General features: G+C 32.9%; 3 protein-coding genes across 6 annotated transcripts; 2 read left to right on the top strand and 1 right to left on the bottom strand.

The window, feature by feature from the left end:
- The first annotated feature begins 371 nt into the window (after positions 1-371).
- LOC106102737 (AP-1 complex subunit sigma-1A) lies at positions 372-8,355 on the top strand. 2 transcript variants are annotated; one of them, XM_013282296.1, is made up of 5 exons: positions 372-549; positions 758-936; positions 1,245-1,353; positions 1,665-1,802; positions 7,412-8,355. In XM_013282296.1, the coding sequence occupies exons 1-5, from the start codon at positions 547-549 to the stop codon at positions 7,454-7,456; spliced, it is 474 nt and encodes a 157-aa protein (XP_013137750.1). In that variant the 5' UTR covers positions 372-546; the 3' UTR covers positions 7,457-8,355. The 2 variants fall into 2 exon arrangements, with proteins under 2 accessions (XP_013137750.1, XP_013137751.1); XM_013282297.1 differs by lacking the exon at positions 7,412-8,355 and adding an exon at positions 5,076-5,698.
- Positions 8,356-9,887: 1,532 nt separating this feature from the next.
- On the bottom strand, positions 9,888-18,764 carry LOC106102726 (lipid storage droplets surface-binding protein 2). Of its 2 annotated transcripts, none has more exons than XM_013282279.1 (6): positions 18,122-18,764; positions 17,675-17,801; positions 14,501-14,733; positions 11,599-11,812; positions 10,920-11,048; positions 9,888-10,154 (listed from the first exon to the last, which is right to left on the bottom strand). In XM_013282279.1, the coding sequence occupies exons 2-6, from the start codon at positions 17,799-17,801 to the stop codon at positions 9,913-9,915; spliced, it is 945 nt and encodes a 314-aa protein (XP_013137733.1). In that variant the 5' UTR covers positions 18,122-18,764; the 3' UTR covers positions 9,888-9,912. The 2 variants fall into 2 exon arrangements, with proteins under 2 accessions (XP_013137733.1, XP_013137734.1); XM_013282280.1 differs by having other exon boundaries at positions 11,620-11,812; positions 18,122-18,758.
- On the top strand, positions 18,338-21,125 carry LOC106102727. 2 transcript variants are annotated; one of them, XR_001225595.1, is made up of 4 exons: positions 18,338-18,424; positions 18,862-19,202; positions 19,419-20,826; positions 20,917-21,125. XR_001225595.1 is itself a non-coding variant. In XM_013282281.1 (3 exons), exons 2-3 carry the CDS (start codon positions 18,876-18,878, stop codon positions 19,932-19,934), a joined length of 843 nt encoding a protein of 280 aa, XP_013137735.1. In that variant the 5' UTR covers positions 18,338-18,424; positions 18,862-18,875; the 3' UTR covers positions 19,935-20,903. The 2 variants fall into 2 exon arrangements, 1 of the variants encoding a protein (XP_013137735.1); XM_013282281.1 differs by lacking the exon at positions 20,917-21,125 and having other exon boundaries at positions 19,419-20,903.
- The last annotated feature ends 2,241 nt before the right edge of the window (positions 21,126-23,366 follow it).

The raw sequence follows: 23,366 nt of genomic DNA on the forward strand, positions 1-23,366 counted from the left end.
TCAAAGGTTGATAACAATGGAAATACAAAGTGTTTGTTGTACATCAGAAGTGGCAAATTAGCAAGCGACTACCAGAATTCGCCGAAGTGGCTAAGCCACAACAAGTATTCAGGAATTGAACAAAATCAATGTGTAGATTTTAAATCGATTCGATACTTTGCAAGATATCGATAATTAACTGAATTAAGCCATCTATCAAAACATAATGAGTTTGCTTCTTTTACTTTTTTGCCAATACAATCCAGTATGCTTTGATCAACAATAATTAAATTATATTTTCTCGAATAATATTTCTCACATTTTGATTGTGGCAACAATTTTGTTTTTGCTAAAATATTAAAAAAAAACAAAGTGTCAATGTCAAATTGGTGGCCATTTTGGTTTTGGAAATGTCATGTCAGCATTCAGCAATATAGTAAAAAAGATATGATTTTACAATTGTTATAAGTTGTTTTTAAATAAATATGTGTTAATACTTTACGTAAAAGGGTTTATCATTCCAAACTAAAACACTTATACCCTTGCACAATTGATTAATAAGATAAAATGGTGAGTAAACTTACAACTTACACGGTATCGATGTTTCACGGCATCGTTATTTGTTGCAAATTGACAAAGTATCCTTAATATATTAAACTATTGCTTGTTGTATTTTAAAAAAGTTATTCACTGATATAAAAGCTTAATCTGAACGTCGACGTCAACGATTTATATGCCAGTATCGGTATTTTCCTAAACAAGGTTCTTTCTGTTACAGATGCAATTCATGTTATTATTCAGCCGCCAAGGCAAGCTACGTTTGCAGAAATGGTACGTAGCTCATCCGGACAAGCTAAAGAAGAAAATAACTAGAGAGCTTATCACCACAGTCCTCGCACGTAAACCAAAAATGTGCTCATTCCTCGAGTGGAAAGATGTCAAAGTAGTTTATAAACGGTTAGTAATTAAAATATACAAAATAATTATATTTATTATGTTAATTCTAAATGTTTTTACAGTATAGTTATTGTCAAAATATTCAAAATTGTTAGATATCTTTTGTTTCATATTCAGACAGATAAACAATATTCTGCTCATTTGTTATATGCAATATGTATTTTCCCCTTACTGTCTTCACTATCTGTACTAATGTTATAAAGAAGAAAGTTCTGATTGTTGTAAACAAGCACTGAAACTACTGTTCTGGTTTCTGGTAATCCTCTGTTTGCTGGTGATAATGTTCTATTAAAAATTTCTCATTTCAGATATGCATCACTCTACTTCTGCTGTGCTATGGAGCAAGAGGACAATGAGCTGCTGACTCTGGAACTTATCCATAGATATGTCGAACTTCTTGACAAATACTTTGGCAGTGTGAGTGTTTTAAACTACTTGGTCATTTTAACATTCACGTACACAAACATAATTACATGAAAATGTATTTTGTTAAATGAAATAAAATAAATAAATATGTGTGCCGAACAGGGCAACACTTCTTGATTGCTTTAGTTAGAACTGAATGTCTGTAGTGGGTTTTATGGTTTACTATATTTGGTTCACAGTCCTATAAGTTAAACCAATTATTAAAGCTATATTGTAAGGATGGTCACCTATAAAAACCTACTACTGACTCTTTTCTTAACAATTTTGTTTACTCTGTAACTTTATGACTTTATATTCTACAGGTATGTGAACTGGACATCATCTTTAACTTTGAGAAGGCATACTTCATCTTGGATGAACTGGTCCTCGGTGGTGAGCTCCAGGAGACAAGCAAGAAGAATGTATTAAAGGCGATCGCTGCACAGGATCTGCTGCAAGAGGTCAGTAGCCAGGATAATGAACTTGTGTAAAAATGGTTTTCCAAACTTTATGGCTGTTCACATTATTGCGCTGAAACATGAAATAAAATACTGATGTAAACAGATTCGGGTGTAGGGCATGACCCTTTACACACATTTTCCTCACAGTGGTATATAACTGCAATAAATTACATAAAATGAGGCCATAAAGCTTGATTATTATATGCTGTGAGAATCTGACAATATTGTTCAGTTTGAATAATGCATATCCTATGCATGATACAGTCAGCCACAAAAATGTATATAGACTTACAAAAATTACAAAACATGAGCATTTAATTTCAAAAATATGCATTAATATATTTATTAATAGTATGTATTCAAGATCTGAAATGAAAGGATGGATAAATATACAAGATTCTTAAGTGTATACATGTTTATGCAGCTGACTGTACTTTAACTTGCCGAGTTTAAATATGTAGGAATTTAGTAGGTATAAAAGGCCTTAGTAATTCATGCGGGGTAATAAGGATAATTTGGATATTATAAGTAAGTTGTGAAAGGGATATTAAAGGTTTACAATTTGTATTTTCATAGTTTTAGTAATATAACAGTTTTATGTTAGGGATGTGTAGTCATTATTGTGTTCATATGGCAATGCCTTTATACTAGTTTTAATTAAATTGCTATTCCCAAGGCCAGTTCAAACATTAACAAATACAGATGAAAATGTCTAGTCAAAATATAATTTGTCTTTTCAATGCGTAGATTGTAAAATATGCGGACCATTTAGGAAAGAGGCCTCAGTAGTGCCTTTATTGTAGAGATATATCATTTTTAATGTATATAGTGTGCACTGCCTTTAAAATAATAAACTATGCACATATCAATCTCTTTGTAAACTCTTCAACTAGAGCTTATTATGAATTTATATTAAATTTAGATAAAAATATTTATACTAAGTTATTTATTGAAAAAAAAAATCTTTAATTAGGACACTAAAATATCGTGATAAATTGTTATTACATGGAACAAAATAAAATAGAAACTAATATTATTGAAAAATTAAAAACATAAAATTACACCATTGCACTCAGAGTTGTTATGTGGTCATTAAGTCCCCGTAGTATACATTCCAAACAAATCTACACTAAGAGGTTTCTTAGTAACCATTTAATATGAGTGCAGTTATACTTTCACATACTTGCTAGTTTCTTCCCAACTGTCCCCGCACCGCACCGCTAACTATCCTTTGTTTCTGTTGTGATTTGCATGCTGGGAACTGTCAGGACCTGAACGATGGATTATTGCACTGACGGACACACCAAATTATAATCTGTGGTATTAAATGCTCACTTTGACATAATGCTTCCTTATAACTTATGCTAACATAGATCTGTAACTTAGATGCGTCATGGGACACATAAAAATGAAGTTAAGAAGGCCTCTGGCCATTTGTTGGAATTAATTACCTTATTCGTACAATACAAAATATAATTAAATACAAAATTTATAAATTAGGTTCTAGGTTAAAAGTTAAATTTGTCCAAAACCCTTCAACTAAGTTACATATCTATGGTATTACTGTTGTCAAAATTCATTTTTTTTTATTATTTTTAATGCGATAAATTAGCACTGCACTAGTTTGAATCTCAGGATTATTTTTAATCATATATTCATACAATAATGGTCATTTAAATAGATCAGAATTAATCATACTAATATTATAAATGCGAAAGTTTAGATGGATGCTTGTTAGAGTTTGTAGCTTAAACGGCTGAATGAATTACGACGAAAATTGGTATAGACGTAGAGATAGTCTGGAAGAACACATAGGCTTCTCACTTTTGTATTTATTTAATTCCACGCGGACGGAGTCGCGGACGAAAGCTAGTAGATTATAATAACTATATGTTTAACCACCCATACCCTATTTGTAAAGGGTATGGACAGCTCAAACAATCGTGCGATTCCTTTCATTTAAACTGAATAGTACAAGCTTTTAGCTTAGTTGGGAAGGCTGTAATCAGTAAATAACAAATAATCTGCTAACATTAAGAAATAAAAACTGTTTAGGTCATTTATAAAATCACCTCACTTATATTTCCACTATTGGTATTGGTCATACATTTAATTATAAATAATTTTATTGCGTTCAAATATGCTTTTGGCGTCACCAGTATAGTGATGGGGGCAGAGTACCCTTGTGAGTTGTTCATTAAAAAACTGTACCACATAAGTTGTGGTAACTTTAGAATAAAAAAAATTATATTTACAAGTAATCATAGGCCCATGCTACTTGTGATTTATTTTGCTTGAACTATCAACTTGCATGCCCACACTAATACTTGTTTTGCACAGCTTTTTTTAATTTTTATGCGCTTCCTATTCGACTATTATATATACATACATTTATCTATGCATTGCACTTATAACCTCACACGATTCTTATGTATAAAATAGTAAAATTAAATTGGAATTTTTATCTGATGTCGCAATATTGTTATTAATTTAGTCATAGGCGTAACGATGTTTGATGTATTTATATTGCTTTTTATTCATGTAGCTTTGGAGTTTCCGAATAATGTATTATGGACATCGATTTACCTAATTTTATAATCATTTTTAACCATTAATTTACTAATTAGTATTTTAGTTGAGAGTTTCATCATGTATTTTAATGTTCAATCGAACACCATTCTAATTCTGTTGAAGTGATAAAATTTCTAACACACGATTTAATGATTTTAGTTGAAGCGTTTTTTCTATAATTTATATTGAATTATGTATTTAAAAATGTGCAATAGTTTAAGGTAATGCGGTGTCCTAATTTTTGTTATTGTGTGCTGTTCGTGCATTATTGTAATGGGATGTTGAAATACATTGGTTTATAACTAAAAATTTCTGTTTTCTTGCATGTGTCCGCTCCTAACCATCGCTTGCGTGGCAAGATGCGTTCCAAATTTAATGAATACCGGGTGGTTTAAATTCAGTTTCAATCGCTTTTATTGTAGCTCTGTGGTATCTTGCTGCGCGGGTATTCCCCGAAAGTTCTGCGGTGTGGTTTTAAAACCTGATTCTAACACACTTTTAATGAAAAAAATAACACACTACTTCTATTCTTTTATCACGACAGTACTAATGGAACATTTTATGATCAATTCTTTGATAATTTACATTTTATTACAAAGACTAATTTTCTCAATTTTAAAAGAGCTTGCTAATTTTTTAATGAAGATGGCGATTATCGCTGTATAGTTTGACGTATGCATTTTGTGGCGTGTGGTGTGATAGGACGAGACGGTGGACGCTGCGCTGCGCGACGTCGGGCTCCTGTAGGCCTTCGCCCCGTTACCAGGACTCCGGAACTAAGCCAAGATAATGCTAAACGAAAACTTAACAGGAATATCTTAAAGATAATGCATGGATTTGACTACAATTTTTATATTGGAAAATGTACGGAGCTATAGGAAAAGACAATTTGTTTGAACTTTCTGTCTCTCTTTCTCTGCTCTCTTATGTCTCGGTCACTCTATTTATCGAATTTATCTTGACTTCATTTTTTTTAAAAATCATTATTACGTTATACACCGATTGCTACAAAGTATCTCCCAAATTTTCGTGAGAGGCCCTTAATAGGAGTAAAATGTTCACAGTTCAAGTTAATCTCAAATCTGCTACTAAATAAAACATGTTTAATGAGTATATATTTCTCATAAAAAGATTTTAAGGATTCCGTGAACTGGTTAAAAAGTATTAAGTTGAAGATTGTTAAAGCAAAGTTTTTTCCCATCACAAGTCATCAAGTTTAGATCTAGAAATAACTTAGATGAGTTATTTATTGTGAATTGTCTTTTTCTATAGTTAAAAATTCTAACAGTTAGGTACATAACAAGGGTACAAGGTATCCATTTTGAAATGATTGCAAATTTTATTCCAAAACTAGCTTTATTGAGTAAAATTAATTTTGCGTATTTTTGTCTAAAAAAATATACAATAATTTTTACATAAATGAAGTTTCTTAAACAATATAAAATGCCTTTCGAAGAGCCATACATTCGTTCTTGTAACAAAAATTCGTAGAATCAGTTTTATTCATTTTAATCTGTGAAAAGAGAAGTTTGTTTTGTCTATTTTATATATTTATAACGTAAGTATTACTTCATAATATTAAATTAATAAATATCTTATTGTAAAAACGAGTAATGATTCTTTAAGAAGCGTATAGTTTAAGAGCTAAGTGCTTTATCAGGGTGTATTTTTTTATATGGCAACAAACTTTACAGTATAATAAAAACAAAAAATACATAAGACGTAGGTGTTATTACTCTCGTGTTTTATCCGTTATAACTTTTTAATTTCTTTAATCACCTCATTTAAAATGAATTTTATAATTGAATTGAATCCAAACCAAAGCCGACAATGGTGCTTTCTATAAAATTCTGTTCTCTATAGCTTCTGTAGCTAAATAAACTTTTCATTTCGTTTTTTATTCAGATATTCTCATATCTTTAAGAATAAGGTGAAGATATTTGTCTTTTTTTGTTAAAAATTTGTAATTTTTGTTTCTTAAAATGTTTTATATTGTTATTTTTTTCTAATTTTATTCGCGTAGAATCGAAGTATTTATAATTTTTGTTTTACATAATAATACTAATTAAAAAATAGCGTTTTGTGATTGTTATCGATTATTGTTTTCGTTATTTTCTAAATTTATCCAATTACGATATGTCTTCCTAGCTTCAACCATTCTGGGATATAATAGGTTACATTAACCTCAGATTCCGTAAAAAATTGTAACGAATTCTGTCAACTGCAATAACGTTTTTGTAAATAGTCAAAAACTGCTGGTTTTGAAGCATTTTGTGATAGAATCATCATAATTTTAATAAATTTTTGCATTTTTGCGACTACGCAATCTAGCATTCATAAGAAATACTGTATTTTATAATGACTTTGTGACTGTACAAGTTAGATTATTTTTATAATATGTACCTATGCAACTGTATTCATTAACTGGGCCGAAAAACGGATCCCCGACAAACAACGTTTAAGACTTCAAATCCTATTTTTTTCTAATGTGTATTAATTTTTTTAAATAAAATACATTTAGTATGCATTTCTAATGAAAGGACTTTTTATTTGAGAACTAAACTACTATCAATAACAGCTTCAAGTAGTAATTGTTTACTAATGTTTCTTACTAATAGTAACGCTTTGACTACACCTGTACATTGTAAGTCGTTTTTCCGTTAAAAAAAATCAGTCATTGCAAATGAAGTGGTTTTTTTTGCAAATCTTGATTCTAAATATGCTGTTAGAATAATCACTGATCCGAGTAACTATATTCTATAATTGTGGTGAATCAGAAATTCATTTTATTAAGGGCCTGTTCCACCAAATTGTAAATTGTCTGATAACAATAACGTGTAAAGTATGTGATGGAAATGTCGAATTTTGTTACCTTATCTGACAATAATGTCATTTTTAAGCTATCTGGACCTCTATCAGCCAGTGGTGGGACAGGCCTTTACTTTGTTATTATGTAAGATTACATTTAGCCGAAAAGCGATAGCTCAGTGTAATGGCGGGCACGAGCGGCACTGGCTCAGTGATGTTCCTTGTTGCAGGAGGAGACGCCGCAGGGATTCTTCGAGGACCACGGCCTTGGGTAATCCGGACAGGAACGCATACAAGACCACGAGCCCAAGACCACACAGCCTCGCATACGGACACTGTCCTATAATCTACATTGTACTTTATTACTGTATAGAAAGGTAACTCCGTTAAATTAATTTTTGTTTTTAACATCATTGATATATTTCGCTATATTAACATGTTATCTATACATTTTTAACTTTTAACTACGATGAATATGTTATGTACTTGTTAAAATAATAGAATTTTCTTTCTAAATTATTAGAAATTGTCTTTTTACAAACTGCCAAAGCGTCTTTTAATGATTGTTAATTCCTTAATGTGTACACTAAGTTACTAAAACTAAATCTGCATTAAGGGACTGTACTAATCATTAAAAACCATAAGAATGGCACAAGGTGCTACATTGGATTTTTTCCTACAAGATTTTTTAATGTTTTTTATTAAGGTCGCATACTTATTTAGTAGTAATTTTCAAAAAGTATGTCATAAGGTTGAATTTTATCCAAACAAATAAAAAAAATATGTTGATACAAATTGTAATTTGTTTTAGAATAAAAATTACAATGTCTTGGGAGCTGTTAGCTCTTGGTCTATAAAACAGTAGTAGTGGATGACTAATAGAGATTTTAAATGAAGTATTAAATAAAGTTAAGAACCCTGTCCATATGATCTTTATGTAGATCATGTTACTAATATTTAGGTATTCCAAGTATTTATAGTTTTGTAGTAAATAACCACTGCGAGTCGACATAACTGATATTAAAAAACCTGGTTATTAGTTATTCTACCACAAATGTTTCGAATTTCATTTACATTTAGCAGATGTAATGGCAACCTAAGCTTATCGGACTGTTCCAAACCGTCACCCCGCTCTGTCCTACGTAGGAATAAATGAGAATAAAAAGTTTAATCCGTCCCTCGATTTGCGTCGAGGGGACGGTTGGAACTGATTTTATTTCATAACGGTTCCATCTCTCGTCTTATTGGTGATAGTGGAACGGGTGAAACTTTTTATTTTCACGTGGGGACAGAGTGGGGTGACGGGACTAATCCGGCTCATCGGTTGGACACCATTATTATTGCCATATTAAAAAGTCAGTGATAGCTTTAGAAAAACATTAAATCATTTATCCTTCATTTTATTGGTTTGTTGTTGACTTACAGTGGTCCCATTTTATAGTTATCGCGTAGGTTTAGCTTTTTTTAGTGCTTAGAGGCAGCTGTTACTTAATATTTTTGTTGTATTTTAAAATGTGGATATTTTGTGTACATTTTTCAACAATTTGTGCCAAATGTTATAGCTTTTTGCTGACAATTAAGCAATAAAAATGAAATGCAAATAAGCTGAATAACTGTTTACGAATAGTTAACATTTATAGCGATTTATGTTGCTAAATATCATCTTTAAAAGCAATAATATTGTAAATTCATTTTGAAATTGTTGTAAACTATTAAATATAGTAATTGTGGTGTATATGTGGGTATGCCAATAATAATAGGAGCTATGAATACAAATTTTCTCCAAATTGTTATTTAAAAATTGTAATTTTACCACTGATAATTTGTAAGAAAACAAGAATGTTCAAAGTCAAATATTTTCTCAGATTAACCTCCCATATCTAAAATGTCATATCTTATATCTGTAATGGGGCGCAAATGTTAATATTAGCTGTTTAATCTTTAAATAAACTATTGAAATTACGTATTTCTTTTATTTTTAACAAATACACTTATTTACACAAAACTAGTTTCAATTGTCGCAAATTTGTGAGGGTAATATAATTTATCCTAACAAATGCGAAAATTTGGACTGATGACTGTATGTTACTACGTAACATACAGAAAAATGTAGGGCCTGTCCCACCAAATTGTAAATTGTCTGATAACAATCGAACGTGTAAAATATGTGATGGTAAAATTGAATTTCGTTCCAATATCTGACAGTGACGTCATTTAAGATATCTGAGCCTCTATCAGCTAGTGATGGGACAGGATCTTAATGGATCTCAATAAAATTTGCACAAATGTCTGGAAAATATAGGCTACTTACTAAGTTTTTTTTAAATATCGTTTTAAACTCTTGCGAAGGCTTTTATAAATAAAACAAAGTAATCAATTCAATTCCAAAATATAATTATAAAAGACGATACAAAATAATTTATAGATTAAAAATGTTGACATTTTAAAACATTGTTTCCAAAATACACAGATTAAATATAAATTCAGTACATTATATAAATATGCGATTATATTTTGTTCCCTTAAACGTAAACACCAGAACAACGAACATACCAGAGATTGTATGTTCTTTGTGGTGTACTTAATTACTACCTTACACATAAACATACCCAGAGTCGTTAACAGACTTAAATATTAAAGAAACAAGACGCTGGTAGAGGTTCCTACAATCACTCTTAGTAAATACTTAGCGACTCTGAGTTTGGCATTTTAATGACGTATAAAATAAAAATTATTGTTCCATGTCTTCAGGTTTAGTGGACTTGGCTTCAGGTGTAGATTTGACTTTGGTTGCGGTGGTAGGAGTGGTGGGCGTGGTAGATGTGGTAGGTGTGGTGGGAGTGGGGTCTGATGGGCGGGGCTTGCTGTCATCTTCTGTCTCCCTCTCGCGCTCCTGCTGCTCGCTGGTGACGGTGGCGAGGTGTACTGCCGCTAGCAGTGCGGTTATATAACGACGCACGTCTAATTCTATACCTATTGGGAGATATTAATGTTAGATTTGTTGGATATACGAATCTTTCTACATCAATGATTTTCAATTAGTGCGTAAAAACCGAAATATGGTCCGGAAAATTATATCAAATAGCAGACTGTGAGACATCGATCGCTTTGCAGTGATACAATCTACGATATGTGGGGTCTGGCACGAAAAATATTGACGAGAAAGTCGTCTCGAGTGTTACTTGGTCAAATGACGACATATTACACCATAGCTTCTATTATAGAAGAATATTCAAGTGGTCCCTGATTATTAAAGATTGACAATTGTCATAAAGGAATCTATTATTTCTGATGAGTTTATTTGTCTGGCCATGTAAGGTACAGTCGGGGAAACTGGCGGTGTTCCATCTTAAAAGCTACAATCGTTTGAACATTTTAAAACGAGACTCGAAACAAAAACCAAATACGACACAGCCTATAAATGTGTCTGTGCTAAAAAAAAAACTCGGTTAGTGATACACGGTTTCTTTTTTTTATCCTTTCGTTTACACTTACTGCCATTCGGGGGGTATGGTGATCCATTACACAGGGCGCCACCCTAGTTAGGACACCAGCCCTCTGCCCAAGGGGAAAATTAATAAACTACTTTTTTTTTTAATTATTCTCCATTGACGGTCACGGAGGATATCACACTCACTGCTACCTAATTAGTTATTTACAAGAGAAGGAGTTTATCTGAAGTGGAACACCGCGGATTTCCTTGACAGTACATAGTGTAGTTGTGTTTATTTGTGTTACCATTAGCTCTGAGATGGTTGACGCGCGCGGCGAGGTTCGCCCAGACGCGGCGCGCCGCCACCGCGCTCAGCCTGCCCACAGTCTGCACCGTGTGCAGCGCGGGGTCGCGCTCTAACTCCACCACGTCACCTGAACACACATTTATTTATATTTCTATACTAATATAATAAAGAGGCAAGATTTGTATTTATGGAATTCTGTATGTATTCGATTTACGATAAAACTACTGGACTCATTTAAAAAAAATCACGATTAAAAAGCTACGTTACCAGTGAGTAGCATGAGCAACAGCCAGTAGGTAATATTTATGGTGCATATGTTTGTTTAGTGGAAGGCCACTTACGTTGTGTGTAAAGCGACTTACTTTGTGTAGAGAACCACTTACCTTCTGAGTAAGGCGACTTACATTGTGTGGAGGGCCATTTACGTTGTGTGGAGGGCCACTTATTTTATGTGGAGGGCCATTTACGTTGTGTGAAGGGCCACTTATGTTGTGTGGAGTGCCATTTACGTTGTGTGGAGGGCCACTTATGTTGTGTGGAGGGCCACTTATGTTGTGTGGCGGACCACTTATGTTGTGTGACCTGCCATTTACGTTGTGTGGCGGGCCACTTATGTTGTGTGGAGGGCCACTTATGTTGTGTGGAGGGCCACTTATGTTGTGTGGAGGGCCACTTACGTTGTGTGTAAGGCAACTGACCGGTGAGGTCTGTCTGCGGCTCCACCGGCGGCAGGTACTGGTCCAGCAGCTTCATGGCGTAGCACGCGCCAGCATCGACGCCGTGCAGCGCGCGCTGCCCGTACGCTGTACTCAGCAGAGCGTTCGCCTTCGCCCATGATAACTCTTTAAGAGAATGCACCCGCTGCTCCGCCGCCGCACGCGCAACAAACACCTATAAATGTCACATATCTATACTATTACAGGAAAGATTTGTATTTTTGTATGTATTGAAACTTAAAAATTATGGCCCGATTTAGCAAATTCGTCATCTCAAAGTAACATAGGCTGTTTATTACAATTTTAATTTCGCGCGGGCGAAAACGCTAGTATTGGATATACATACAGTAAGAGGAGACTAGGAGTGAATCTTACTAATATTATAAATGCAAAAGATTAGATAGATAAATGTTTGTTAGTTTGTAGCCAAAATGTCTGGAAGATCACAGACTACTCACTTTTGTTATTTTTTATTCCACACGGATGAAGTCGCGGGCGAAAGCTTGTACATACTTTATTATATGATAGTGTAATTTTCTGTTCAAAGTATGTACTCGATATTACGTAATACTTTACATATTTGACACAATAAAACAAAATGTTTATTACTTTCTGAATAAGCTACAAATTCTAAAACAGTTTTCGTTATAGATTTATATTCAAATGTCATTTGAATGTCAGACTGTTACTGAATCCTAATAAGGATTAATTTAATCCGATATTGAACCAGCTTTATGTTGTACTTAATTTAGATAACGTGAAATTAAATTACGTAGTCACGACGTTTTTTTTATTATAGCAAAAATTTAAGCAATAAATTGAAATATTAATAAAATATTCCTTTTACTCTTTTTTTTACAGATTTCAATACTTTAAACTCACTGCCACATTCAAAACTTATTCTTACTTCTTACTTATATCATAAATGCGAAAGTTTAGATGGATAAATGTTTGTTACTACGTATTCCAGAAGTCCTCAACGGATGTCGCTAGAATTTGGCATAAACAATGAACATTGTCAGGAAAAACACTTAGATTAATTGTTTCTTTTTAATATCGCGCAGAGTCGCGGGTCACAACTAGTGATTACTAAATGACACTTAGAGCGGGCAACAATCGACAATCGCAAGCTATTGTGTGATTGTCGATTGTTTCTCAGCCAATTCAACTATTTAGTTGAACAACTAAACATCGAGGTTAGTGCCCACCTCCATATAAGCGCATAGAAAAGTAAGACTAAACAGTTGTGCGATAGTTTAGTTTCAGTTGTGCGCACGCTCTTAGAATCAAATCTATACTATTATAATAAAGCGTCAACACAGACTTCTTTGTTGCCTAAGATGTCAGCAATTACAGCACATTTTTTAATAATTCTTTTTTTAATAAAAAGTCCTACACTTACGTCATGATTTAGGCTATATATTTCCACGCCATTAAACTTAGGGGTAAATATTTTGGATAAAAACCCTAATGTGGGAGAGAGACCATAAGTTGCTGCCAACATCAAGAAAGGGACATTGCTAAGGTTTGTCATGTCAAGTCATTTTGATATTTGCAATTGAATTTGACAAATGTAATCAATAAAACAATTCATAATTTCATGCAAATGAAGTCGCACTGGAACAGCTAGTGTTAGAGTATTTATCAAATTGATAGCAGCATCCTTTACTAATAATTTCGTAATTTATCGAAGTTTAAAAATAACCAAAACCCCGTTAGTGCCGAAGGTCTATTCATTCCGGTTCATTGTCCAAGATACGTTATCACAAACGTTTTTTATCTTATCCTGGTATTGAGTAAAAACATCGTTTATCACAACTGTGTATCACAAACGTTCGAAAATTATTTATTTCTGGGTACCTAACACGTTTACAAAAAATATTCAAAACGTCGAAAGATTATATTTGTGCAGCACCCCTAGTACGTGTCCATAACGTTATGAATAATACCCCACGAACATCTCCATAAGCAGAGTTTTGTTGCCAGTTTCTCCCGAATTAGAATAAAACCACAAGCACTTGACACTGGCCATATACGCTGAGGGAGAGCCATAAACAAGAAATAGAATGAATAATACTTTCTGGAAGATTTTCGTCCCAGTCCGAATGTCGAAACCCATATTGTTATCCCTTTCTCCATAAAGAAAACAGAAAGGAATGTCAATTACGTTGTTTCAGTCTAGAGTTATATCAGCAATTTGTCTTCATTTTTTATCTACTCCGTTCTTTTTGCTAAATGCAACGCACTCATAATCCTGATTGATTTCTTATCTATATCCAATATAGGAAGGTAAATTGAAAAAAATGACGTATTTATTATTCCTTATCGTAAACTTTCCGTCACTACAAGATACAAGAAACAAGCAAATATCCGGGAGCACGTATTTTTTTGTTTTATGCATATGTTTTTTTTATCAAACATTTGACATCAACCGGCCAGTACTTCCCTTTCACTAAGAAGGTCGAAATGGCGTTGAAACTCGCTTTCATTTAACTAATGCACTTGTTTAAATTAATTAAATGCATTTGCGCAGCAAACTTATTTAACAATAGCAGCGCTCGGCCGCTAAAAACATCCTGTTTACGTGATTAACGCACTTTGCATATTCATTTTCATTTGTAAAATTTGTTTTAATAATTGGAAAAACAAAGGAAATAAAACCAATCACAACTAGAAGCGGAAATATAATAGGTGTAACCACACTAATGTTACTAACAAATGCAAAAGCTTAGATGGATGGATGTTAGAAGATATCTCCAGACTAAACAGATCTAGATGAAATCTGACACAGATAATAATAATAAAAATAATAATGTTCGTCTTTACTAGTCTCTATTTTCAAATAGAAATCTTTGTACCTTACCTTATTAACATGTGGCGAGAGCTTTGCAATTACAGCTTGTTTTGTCGTTTCCACGATGACCTTGGGCTGTTCATTGACGATGGGCACGCGGCGGCCGAGCTCGTCGATGACCGCGGCCACCTTTGCATCGCCAGCGGCCAGGGGGCTGGCTACATACGGGGCTGCGGTCGCCGCAGCAAGAGACACGCTGGCCTCAGCTGTTGATAACGCCCATTCTAACAGCGAGTGGGCACCTGGAGAAGAAACGATATATGTGGGCAACATCCAGACCCTCAAAAATGACTTGTTTAAGATAGTTACAAAGTCTTCTTCCCAAAAGACAATGTATCTCTTGAAGATTCCCCTTGGATACCACAAAAGTCAATCACTTGGTTGGTAGTCTATAGTTCAGATTGGACTGGTTACTTATACTAACTTAAGCTTTATTAAATCTCAATGTCCTGCTAAGAATCTTAGGAAACATTTAATAAAAACTGAAGCATAAAGTATAGTTCCGGACTCAAATCTGTGAGACATTGTAATCAATAAATATCTAAAAATTATTTCACTTGTTTGTTTGATGCTTTAATATCATTAAGTTGACATTTTTCATTATAGGGTCAGAGGGTATAAACATTTTTTACATTGCATTATCGATAGATTCATGAAACAAAGTTACGAAGTCCAAACGCATCCGTGTTGTGATATACAAGAAATTTATGTTATCAACACGTTTGCTGCGACAAGTAAAATCATAATTCTATAACTGGTGCGGCGGCAGGCCAAAATGCGCCCCCAAAGATCTTACCGCCAATGCTAGGCAGGTCTTTTTAGACCCACCAGCACTAGGATTGATAAAATTGCTATAACTTTGTGGAAACACAATGAAAACAAAAACAAAAACATTTTATGTAATACTAGCTGTTGCCCGCGACTTCGTCCGCGTGGTATTAGAAAACATAGGAACTATATGAATAACAAAAAGCTACGTATCCCTCGGGAACCAACCATTTCACAGGGATGAACCTTATCCCATGTATACTTCAGACTTTGTTTTATATCTGTACCAAATTTCAATAAGATATGTTGAACCGTTGCAGAACGATCGAGTGAACATTAAAAAATAAATTAATGAATCCCACGGGAACCGTAACTATTCCCGGGATAAAGTAGCCTATGTGTTCTTCCAGACTATGCTCTAAACCTGTGCGAAATTTCATGGAGATCCGTTCAGCCGTTTAGGCTACAAAAGCTAACAAACATCCATCCATCCATCGTAACTTTCGCATTTATAATATTTACATGATTATATGATATATGATAATGTATACACCTGAGATAATCGTTTCGCACTAGCGAGAGGGAAATAGATTTCTTCGTCTGGCTTATTATGCAGTGAATGTGTTAACTCTTACTAACCAAAGCAAGGATGATACACTTGTATAATTAAACAAGGCAAAGAAACAAAATACAATTACAAAACTTGTTAACAAACAAACAATGCAGTTGTCATATTGCATACATGTTTATTTTGTAGGATAATAAAACAGTTCATGCTTCATAAAGATTATTGTTACCCTATTGTGATTGAAGGAGACCCACTTATAACTATTGTGTTATACCAATAGTTATAAATTAAAAAACATTTTAGATTTAATTCTGTTTGTATCCAATTATGACAAAAATGGTTAATTTAATTAACCATTATATCTATACTAATGTTATAAAGAGGAAAGATTTGTATTTTTGTATGTATTGCAATAACCAAAAAACTACCGGGCAGATTTTAAATATTCACCGTTGGAAAGGTAATTTATCTGTGAGTAACATAGGCATTTTTTGTTACTTTTTAATTTCACGCGGACGAAATCGCGAGCAACAACTTGTGTTATGATATGAATAAATATTTCTTCACAGATATTAAATATTTTATAAACATGGTCACCTGAATGTTTTTAAAACAAAAGAAATATGTGAATGAGGAAATTGTAGAACAACATTTAAATGTTACTTGATAAAATTACATGTTTCATAACATTATAGGACCAGTTTTTTTAGTTTTATGCAAGTTGATAATGCAAAGGTATAATTTATTTATTGAAGGTAGAATTTGATCGTCTCTTTTTTTACACACCATACTATTTGAAGGTACTACGGAAATATTAAGTTGAGTAGATTGATCTGATTTTTGTTATCAAAACCAAATTCAGTATATGTTGCATGTTCATAATAAATCTGACTTCACACTATATATAGAGATATATTTTTTTACAGTTTTACCCAATAAATGATGCCAGAACAGATAATTACAATAGAAAAAATAATTATTAGATGCAAATGGAACAACAAGGTCTTACATCATTCACCATCATGACTTTCAAATTGTTTGTCCTTGTTTTGAATTCTTATGAATAATATTTGCAATACATTATTTATGCTGCAATGACATTGAAATTACTACATGTAAAAGTCAATAATAATTATAGTGTTTTATACTTGTAGTTTGAACTTTAACATTCAAATGCATGGTTCCAACTTGGCTAGTAGTTACTCAGCTCCTTATTAGGACTGGCAATCAACTGGCACTGTGTGAACGCTAACTGGTGCCAGTGAGTCCATAAAATCTGCGACTGGCTGTCACAACTGTACAACTGAACTGGTCAAGTGTATACCATGCATATATATTAAGTAAAGACTAAGTATCTCTTCCAATTGAACTAAGACAGTATCTGGACAAGCAAGAACTGGATAAGTGAAAAAACCTCTATAAGCAAATTATTGTCCTGTTTCGTAGACAACCTCCATAAGTAAGACACCCATATTAGAACCCCCTATAAGCAAAATAATGTTGTCCATTTGATTATCAGTTATCCAAGTTTTACTGTACATAGAACAGAACTGCACAACCAATATAATTTATCACTATCATTATCAGAAGTTTCTAGAATGAATTTTATGCAAGATACAAAAAACTAATCAATCATAGTACAGAGAAGTTTGGCTTTACCTGAGTTTATTAGAAAAGTGTTCTTAAATTTGTCAAATAATTTTATTCCCCTTTCTTATAGCTACAAGTTGACGTAAACTCTTTTTTTTATCTTATCTTTCTAATAAAAAAAATTGTTCAATCAGTCTCAAGAAGTACATATATTCATAAAGTCAATAGAAAAACTACAATTAACAAAATTAACTTACCCTTAACTCTGGTATAGAATGCCCCAACTTGCCCCACAGCTGCTCCCACCGTGGGAAATGCCATGGCTTTTTGCACTGATTGCAACTGGGCCAGTGCAGACGGTGATGTACCCACTTCCATTGCCATCTATTTAAAGCAAAAAAAAACTGTATGAGGGTAGAAATATAACTACATGAAAGTAAAATCACGTAAGTAAATAGGATTTTTTGCTTAAAACTAAAGACTAAGCACTTACTACAAAAATATAAGTGCAAAAACACTACAATTAATTTCTAATAAAATCTGCATATAATGGAAAAATAAAACTTTTTACTGCATTAATGCATTTGCAGTTCTAAATTTAACTATGTCTACTTCCAATAACTGTAATCAACATGGTATCCGGTATAATTAGCAACTCTTTAATGATGCAATAGTGCAAGTAAATTTAATTATATTATACTCACATTTAAACTGGTTGATTTCTCTGCAGTGAAGAATGTACACAGTTATGCTAGACAGAGTATATTTTTTTAAAAAGTTGATATATACGCGAGTGGCTATTAGACACTTATATCATTGGCAAATGTCTGTCGCTAACTGAAGCCGTTGTTGACCGAACCGAAAGCCGAGCTGCAAATTACGCACTCTTGTCGCTTATTCGTTTACAACAGCTAACTAAAGTTTTACCCAATGTTTGTAGAATATTCCTTGGAAATTGGACTTTGAACACTACGAAGTGAACTATCGAACCACCACGTATGAACGAAGTATGTACTTTATGTATTTTATATATTGCTGTGAATCACTGTTTTACGAAATATGAGTAAAAATAACACAAATATGCAGCCAACATAACAATATGTACATCTGCGCACTTATATGTCCACTTGAAACAGAAATTGCATTAAATTCTACGCGTAAATAACAAATGTTCACAAATATTTGGGATAGATGGTGGGGGATACAGGAAACATTGTTTTATTTTTTGTTATGAACTAACATAACATACCGACCAACATTTTTGATTGGTCGCCAACGCCAACATCCGAAGCCGAACATCGATCGTCGCGCAATTTGTGGAACGAGGTCGACATAAAAACAAACATTGGACAGAAGACCGGTTTTCATTGGCTGTCTGTTTAGTCTTTCTCTAGTTGTAGCTTTGTTCAGACGTATAATTGTAAACAAGACTAATTGATTTCAGTAAAATTAGATTAAATGGCGTGGTTAAATACCAACGTATTAGAATTTTTGGATCTATATCGTAAAGAGCCTGTTCTGTGGGATCCTAAAAACCCTAAACATAAATCAAGATGCGACATTGCGGCGGCATGGGATAGAATCCAAACTTCTTTTTCTTTGGATTGTTCAGTGGTAGAACTTAAAAGGAAAAAAGAATCATTAATGACTTCTTTTAGAATGCATCTGAATAGAAAAAAGAAAAGGTTTGGTAACTATCAGCCTACATGGTTCGCTTTTTCATATATGGAAAGTTTCCTTGGCGGGAATTATGAATGTGATAGCTCAAATAAAATGGAACAAGAGGTACAATTTGAAATATTATATACATTTGTTTTATTTCTTGCAGTTTTTTTTTATTTCGAGTTAGTTGGCGATATTATTATTAGTAAATAATGTAACTACTTTTCCATATCTCTTGTTTACGGTAAGCTAAATGATAATTAATACTTCAAAGATTTTCCAAATTAAACCATTGACTAATTTACCATACAAATGTAAAATTAATTGTATTTCTTTCAGCTATTAAATAACCCAACATACGTTCTATCGCAACAACAAATGATAACAGAAATAAATGTTGATGCAAAAAGTAATACAACTGAAAGTAATAATGCAGTGTCAAAATATTCAATGACACCACTTCCTCAAGCAAATGCTGATAAAAGACCTAAGAAAATAAGCAATTCAAACTTTGTCTTTGTTAAAAAAAATCTGAAAGAAGAAGCGCAGGATATGAAAAATGACATAGAAATAAGAGATTTTGATGAATATGATTTGTATGGACAACTATTGGCTAAGAAATTAAGAAAATTAGAAGAACATCAGCGAGATGTTGCCATGCACGAAATTGACAATATTATGTTTAGGGCTAAAATGCAAGGTAGCACCAGTCAAACCCAAAATTATACCACTACTCCTTCACCGGTACATCGCAAAATGAAATCACCAATTTTCATAGTGACGCAGCATACTCATGAATACGAAGATGAAAATGCGCCATATCAAGAACATATGCAGTCGCAATCACCATCGTAGCATCCTTGTGAATATTTATCACATATTTTTTTAAGCCTTAAATTGTAAGATTTAGTTATGAAGGATAGTTTTTACAACCCTACCTTACATATATTAAATAATAGGTTAAAGCGGATGAATATTGTTAAAAGTGGCAACATTTAATGTACCACAAGAAGACTGCTAAAGTCTTGGGATATAAAACGGGTTATTTAATTTCACTTATATTGTAAACGAATGTGTCTGCATTTTAATATGAAAGCCATTGTTTTAAGTTCGCTTTTTTTTCTTCTTAAAAATCAAAGATCAAAAATCAGCGTCCAAATGTTATGGAGGGTATTCGGATTTATTTTCTTATGTTTGAGAACAAATGTCCCATCGGGTCCAATGTTTGTTAACAACATGCCCAATACCAATTTTTGAGTTGGATCAAATATTGGAAGGTCTGGTAACAAATGTTTGACCTTATTGGTTTTTTCTCTTGGGCCAGTTGGGCATTTGTCCGTAAGGTTTGTCAATATTATTTTTTGTTGTTACATTTCAATGTTACATTTCACTTTAAAAAGATTTTTATGTAATATACCAAAGTTTAAGCTAAGCAAGTACTAATATATTTCCCATTATACGTTTTTTAGGTAAATAGCTGATGATACATTGTAGTTATTGTGCCAAAGCTTCGTTTTATTCTCTAACGTAACTATTATATTCTTATTTCTGCAGTGCTGTGTGTCGACGTACAGCTACCTAGACCTAAAGGTGTGAGGTCATAAAATAATATGCGTAATTGTTTCTATCCGCTGCAAGTTGGGATCCCCTAATGTGACGTGTGTGCCTTTACATACAATGTTCACATTCTGGACTTTGTTATTGGATTGCGCAATATGAAATAATTACGTGTTTTCTCAGTTTCAACGTAAGATAAAGAACTGTACTTATTTTAATTTAATAAATAGATATTCTTTTTTTTCTGTTTGGTCATTCGTTTTTTTTAAATTTTAAATAGGTTTGGTGATACGAAGGCCGCAGTCGTAAAAAATAAATCAAAATCACTTGTATGATGTTTTTTTTTTTGACTGAATTTTCACTGTTTGCCTTGAAGAGGCAATTAAAGCTCCACCGGGCTTAAGGTGGCCGAACACGGATGGCGCTAAGCCTAAATCTCGTTTATGAGTAACTAAGCTCAAAGGCCCCCTCAGGAGCCATCAGGAGCCTCAGCTCGGGCCGTTACTTCGTTATTCTTACCGGATTACCTACATTTATGTTACGTTTATATCTATCCTATACATTATACATGTTACAATACGGCCTTGGTATTTATAGAAGAAGCAAAAAAGTCCATTATGACTGTACTTCTTTTAATGTGAATGTTTTGTGTGTATTAAAGATTAGCGCTACTTATAATCGTAATTTTTATAGAAAATATGTTAGTGTATTTTTTTTGTAAACACTCGCCTTTTTTATGTTTTTTATAACATTTCCAAGCCTTACAGATTCACAATAGCGACAATGAGCTTGACAAAACTTGCACACTCTATGATAACTATTCTTTGGGTTTTACAGCTGATTCACTGATTCTGTCAAAATTTATTGTCAAGTGTCAATTCAAGTTTCAAGTTAACAATGTTTTGATTTTTTTTGCAGATTGTTTGAAAACAAAATTAAGTTTTTATGGAGTAAATAGTGAAATAAATGTTATAAATAAATGCTATTCTATTTCACTTAGTAAAAATGGCAACTATGGTCAAGGAAAAACGAAAGGATGTACGTATTACTAAACATTAAAGTCTTTGTTGCAATATACGCAATACAATAACAATATTGATGTAGTATACATAGATACATTTAAATGTTATTAACTGTTTAAAAAATACGTAACTTTAAATATTACTTTTAATATCGATTCAATAAGTTGAATATTGTTTATGTTTAAAATTTTACTCCGTATAACTTCCTATGCTTAAAGCTAGCCTTTATTTCCAATTAACTTAACTGTAATGCTAATATTGCTTGATGTTTATCATTTACATAGTACGTACTGGCCACTTAATATACATCTCATGCATAATAATTTACAAAAGTCAATTATTGTTTTCTTATTTGTATAAATCTCATGAATTACTTGTTTTTTACAGAAAAAGAAAAAGCAGAAACAAAACATAAATATACCAGTAGCTGAAGAATTGGAGTATGATAATATACAAGAGATAACTAAAGAACAAGATAAAAAAGATGAAATACAACCAGAAACAGCTGATTCAGCTGTTTCTGAAAGAATAGCAACAGTAACTTTACAGTCTGATGATGAATTTAATGTCCAAAAAGAACATACAATAAATGTTCAAGATGAATATGAAGATAGAAATCAGTTAAGTACACAGCAAACAGTAGTTATCAATAATATTAAAATAGATACTGAGGAGTTTTTATGTCAATCTAGTGATATCACACAAAATGAGAACACCCCTTCAGCTCCTCTGTTTGAGGATGAAGAAATAGTAAATCCACCAGCATATAATACGCAATTCATAAGTACTGAAGAACATAAAATAAAATCCTTGCCTCTAGAAGAAGCTGTAAGACTTTTTGGAGGTGCAGAGATAGCTGAAGTGAGATCTATATCTGAGAAAGAAGAGGCTATTGTTGAAACGGGACCTGTGAGTGGACCAGAGCATCCACTTGTTGATTTACTATCTTCTTTTAGGTAAACTGTTTTTATTTAAACATGGGGGCAAACAAGATACCTGTTGAAATTGTCTGTCAATGAGACCACATATTGAGAGTGTTCAAGTCTTCTACTAATTTATAATTTTAATAATTGCAGATCAGCTTTAAATGCTATGGACCATGAAGGGACTACAATCAGTCAGGGATTTATCCAAGAAGAAAAATTTAGATCACAATTATGGAAAATTGAAAAAATGGATGCATTTGAATCAGAATATTGTCCTTCATGTGCCAAGTCGTTAAATGTAAAGATCACATATGAAAAAGCTACACTACAAACAGAGAAGATACCGGCTGCTCGTATGAGGTTGGAGGCCTTGGCTCGAGAGGTCCAAGAGTCATATTGTCATCATCAGCACACAGCTTTAATGGCATACTATCAGGTCAGTAAAACAATAAAGAAATCAGACTAATTAAAAAATAACATAGAGTTACACACACTGTCACTTGTTTGACTTTAACAAAACTAACTTTTGCCCACAACTCCATCTGCAAGAAATTAAAAAAATGTTCTGTCATATTATGCTAAACATTCATGCCAAATTAAATGAAGATCCATTCAGTTGTATAGATACATACTAACACATATCCATTCTTCCATCTAAACTTTCGCATTCATAATAAAAATATGTAAACATGACCAATATTATTTTTGTTGTTAAAGATAGAAGAGTTGGTGTACATAACAATACAGAGTAGTGCGGGTGAAATACGTGAAGCTCTGTCCTT

The sequence above is a fragment of the Papilio polytes genome, unplaced genomic scaffold (assembly GCF_000836215.1).
Source record: "Papilio polytes unplaced genomic scaffold, Ppol_1.0 DF823912.1, whole genome shotgun sequence".
Taxonomy (NCBI): domain Eukaryota; kingdom Metazoa; phylum Arthropoda; class Insecta; order Lepidoptera; family Papilionidae; genus Papilio; species Papilio polytes.